The 4,922-nt window shown below is 35.8% G+C and overlaps 1 protein-coding gene across 1 annotated transcript; it reads left to right on the top strand.

Moving 5' to 3' along the window:
• Positions 1–3,745: 3,745 nt before the first annotated feature.
• LOC144636600 (adrenocorticotropic hormone receptor-like) lies at positions 3,746–4,678 on the top strand. The gene has a single exon (XM_078495816.1). It carries the CDS (start codon positions 3,746–3,748, stop codon positions 4,676–4,678), a length of 933 nt encoding a protein of 310 aa, XP_078351942.1.
• Positions 4,679–4,922: the final 244 nt, after the last annotated feature.

The following is a 4,922-nucleotide window of genomic DNA, read 5'->3' as shown; positions in this document are numbered from 1 at the left end:
GGTAGCAGACCTACCGTGAACAATTAAGAAAAGAGATTGATTATCCCTTCTTGAGACATGTGAAAAGGTTGCATTTTTTATCGAAGGTAAACGAAATGGGAACCTTTTCTTTCAAAAATTGGAATATGAAAGGGTAAGGGCTTGAACTGGAGGTGGAGGTAAAGCTCGCCCAGAGTCTCGATTTCTGTTGTATTTTCATTGTTACAAATCCGATTTGAGGAAAATGTAACCAGGCCAGAAGGCAGAGGTCGCGCTGACCGAAAGAATCGCGGGAAAAAATAGCTAACGAGATATCTGACATTTGAATAACTATCAGACACACTGTGCAACATTGATAAACATTCTTACACAAACCACATCTGTATGTCGCAAAAATTGCACATTTCTCGTAATAAAAAAAAAGTTTTCTGCTTATGAAAATCTTGAAAAATAGAGGAGCATCAGACTTTTTTCATCAGCTTCTGTTAATATTTTCTTTTTGCTGTTGACAATAAAGAATTCGTAGCACTTGGAGTCTTCTATAACAGAATCCTTGCAATGTGAAAAAAAAAATGAAGAAATTGGATGTAATTAAGTTACGCAGCGTATGGTTTGGAGCTGTTTGTTAAAATTCATACAGGGTTGGCTTAAAATATATGTTACCACTTGCAAGTTATATTGATTTTATTCTCCACATGGCTAGTTTGATAGGTTTTTTGTTACCACACAGATAGTTTGGTTAAGAAACATTTTCTTTTCAACAAAAGACAAGTTTTATAAAAAAAAATTAAGGTTCCCAATCTCCAAATGAGTTGGCAATTAAAACATTTAATTATAACAGAGTTTTTCTAATAAAACTACATATTTGATTTGAAAAATAATTTGAAAAATAATTTGAAAAAGTAATAACCACCATTGCAACCTTTGGCAGCTTGCTTTATCTTTTGTGTGTGTTTCTGCTTCTTATCTATTCGAGACACGAAATTGACCAACTACTGGGCTACCCTTAACACTTTTATAGCTACGACGGAAAGTTTGTCTCACACTGAATAGCAGTTTCAATCGTCAACCAAAAGTCAACGTTGAATTTATTTTATTGGACTCAACATGAACGCCAATTTTTGCGATAAGAAATTAGAGGAATTGACTTTAGTTGTTCAGTCCCAACCGCCTTTAGTTTTATTTATTTCTGTGGTTAACTTGTTTTTCTCTCCCGTGACAATCTTTGGAAATCTCCTTGTTATACACGCCTTGTGGAAAGCCTTGTCGATACCGACTAATTTAAAGAAGTTATGCCTGAATCTTGCTCTAACGGACCTTGCAATTGGATTGTTCATTCAACCAATGTCGGCTGTTATTCTGGCAGTGGTTTTGAGTATGATAAGAAATGGAGACTACGACTTTGATCGTTTCTGCCCATATGTTGTTTCAGCGGACATGTATCCTACTTACATTCTTGCTGGAGCATCGTTTTTCACGGTTGCTGCCATCGCCATGGACAGACTGCTTGCTCTGTATCTGCACCTGAGGTATAACCACCTGGTAACTGAGAAACGTGTTGGAGTTGCTCTGGTGCTTTTATGGCTTACTAGTGGACTTGCGACATTTAAATTTCTGACACTCCCAAGTCATAATGAGATGATAGCTGTAGCTGTTAAAACTGGAGGACTTGTTCTGATAACTGTAGCATATATTCGCATTTACAAAGTTGTACGACATCATCAAAATCAGATACTTTGCCAAAACCAGATTCAAAATAATGAAGCAATGAAAGCCGTCAGGGAAAAGAAGTCGGCTTTAAGTGCATTTTACGTTTATATGATTTTGCTTGCTTGTTACGTTCCACATCTTTTTGCTCGTATTTTTATTACATTTGGTACATTGCAAAATCCGACTTTGGTAGCTTACTATGCCTCTAGTGTTTTGATTTTCTTTAACTCCACTTTAAATCCGTTCATTTACTGTTGGAGATATCGCGAGATTCGTAATATCGTGAAAAACACTGTAAAGAAAATTTTTATTAAGAACAGTACTGCATGATAAAGATAACCATGCATGCTAAGTGAAATTAAGTTCTTTTGGCGTTTCTACAGTCGTTTCCTTAGAATCATCAAACATGTTTAGATACGAATATTGAAATTTATTGTCAAATAATTATTAGTTGAAAGTAACGTTTCTTTGTCGAAATAATTTCTCTACCCGTTGTAGTTGATATAGGCGTCTGGTAACGAAGTAATTAACCAAATCGCTTTAAAACAAAATTGTGATAGTGAGATGACAAATAGCAGCTTAATTGCGAGTATCTGTCACTAAGAAGAGCTTAACGTTGTAGGGAAATATATGAATTCGAAGAAATAACTACTTATGTATTACTTGGCCTGTTTAAAACATAGGTTTATTGGATAATATATGGGGTCATATCACTGTGATAAGCTCGAAATGAAATATACGTGAACAGTAAAGTTAAAGACATCAATTGACAATACTTAGAGGGTGGTAAAACCCAATCGATTTGCTATATATTCTATTGTAAACCTTAATAAAATATCTTTTTATTACATGCCGATGTGAGCACGTCTTTGGCTATTCCTTCGAGGTGGGTTTTTGGTTATCTAAAAGAAATCATCCTAATATTTAGAACTTTCTAGAAAAAAGGGGGACAAAAACTGCACCGAGAGGAGTAATAGCTACGAACCAAACGTTAATTTCGCACTGTGTGGCAACTTTGGCAAAAAACTAATTTGAACTGCGATCAAGCTGTTGCGCTATAATTGCGGTTTCTTTTAATAAAAACAACTACTTGAACCTCCATCCAACAACAATACCCAGGTGAAATATCCATCTTTATCGCTATAAATGTTCCTTCTTAGCCACCTCACCCGGACCTCTAAGCCCGTACCAAAAAATGACACACATGAATGTGTTTAAACCTCTAAGGGGCACTTACAATGGAGGCAGTATTCATCCTTTCTGTCACGAATAATTTCGGACCACCTATATGAAACTAGCTTGGACCATAAATAAAGACATCAGATCATTAATCGGAATAGCGTTACATTTAGGTTACGTCATGTAAGATAATATGTTGCTGTTATTACAGTTCCCAGCGGTTTGACATACAAGCGAGGCAAAACTGGGTAATTCTGCATTGTTTAAACAGATGTGTTGAGTCCCTTTAACCTCGTTCTCATACTTTTTTAACAGAAGAATATATTATCGTACGCTTTTTAGCCGCTTTTATGTCATTCGCCTCAAAAAGTACCTCCTCTTCTTAAAATGTTTCAAATGATCCTACCAATGATCTTACCAATAATCTTTCCAATAATCATCACCCTTTTATCAATTATCCACGGTCATCCGTATTTTCTTCTGTGGTTAACGGAGAATTGTTCTCTTACTGGGAGGTAAAATTGTCAGCAGTGAGTGATAGAATTTTTGTGAGATGTTAAACTGCGTGTTTAATGTAAATGCATCGAGAGAGGATGGCAATAAATATCTCCCTGTGCGCCTGTTGACTTTCAATAGCTCAGTTTAATTTATTTTTTGGCTAATATATATTTCTTTTTCATAATGGACAATGCCTATTCTGAAAGGCTTTCATACCTCATTTGATTAGTGCCTTACTTAATAAAGGCACAGAAACGACAAACTTTTATCTTCCAGGACAGCAGCATTGTGAAAACAGAGGACAATGTCTAAAGAGATCTGATCTCACTGCCAAGACCAATTTGGAATTATACGAATTTTCGGCTGCTTTGCGCTAAAGATGGTCGACGCTTTTTGTCACAAAAAATTGCAGGAATTCTCTGCAATTGTTTCACACCAACAGGCCTTCATTTTATTCATCTGTGTGCTCAATTTTCTTTTCTCCATTGTGGCAATTCTGGGAAATATCACTGTTATCCACGCTTTATGGAAAGCCTCGTCGATACCAGCTAATTTGAAGAAGTTGTTTTTAAGTCTTGCTTTCACTGACCTTGCGGTGGGATTGTTTGTTCAACCAATGTTCGCTGTTATTCTCACAGTGATGCTAAACATGGTAACGAAAGAGAATCATGACTTTGAAGGGTTCTGCCCATCTATTATTACTTCATTAATGGCTTGTTCAGGTTTTGTAGTAGGAACATCGTTTTTTACAACTGCCGCCATCGCTTTGGACAGATATCTGGCTTTGTTTCTCCATTTGAGATATCGAGAGCTTGTAACAGAGAAGCGTGTAAATATTTCTTTGGCGATTTTATGGGTCGCTAGCGTACTTGGAACGTACATCTTTATGGCGCTCCCAAGCCACAATGAGATGGCCGCTGTTGCTTATGAATCTGCGGGACTTCTTGTTATAACTGTAGTATATGTTCGCATTTACAAAGTTGTGCGATACCATCGAAATCAGATACAGAATCAATGCCACATTCAGAATAATGAAACGATAGAGGCTGCCAGAGAAAAGAAGTCTGCTTTAAATGCTTTCTACGTTTACATTATTACCCTAACTTGCTATCTTCCAAATCTGGTTGCTAGCATACTGTTGGAAGTCGATAATACACGAATGTCCACTTTGGTAGCCTATTACTTCTCTATTTTCTTCCTTTTCCTAAATTCCTCTTTAAATCCGCTGGTTTACTGTTGGCGATATCGCGAAGTTCGTAATATCGTGAAAAACACTGTAAATAAAATATTTATTTGCAATCAAACTGCATAATAAGGATAAATAGAAACAGTTAGCTAAGAGAAACTCTTATTTTTGGCATTTGTGACTTTGTATTTTATTTGTATTTTTTTTGTTGGTATTTAATTTAAGTGTCCTTGTATAACTTTTTTTCCTGAACTTTCAGAATTTTTCTATTTAAACAGATGTAAACAACACCTACTTTAGATGATGTAAAATAATAAGTAACTATTTTCTCTGTATTTCATGTATCTGCAAATTATTTTGATAGGTTGTA

This window comes from Oculina patagonica, chromosome 1, assembly GCF_052425735.1.
Source record: "Oculina patagonica isolate OP01 chromosome 1, crgOcupat, whole genome shotgun sequence".
NCBI classification, from domain to species: domain Eukaryota; kingdom Metazoa; phylum Cnidaria; class Anthozoa; order Scleractinia; family Oculinidae; genus Oculina; species Oculina patagonica.
This window is presented reverse-complemented; position numbering and strand designations above follow the sequence as displayed.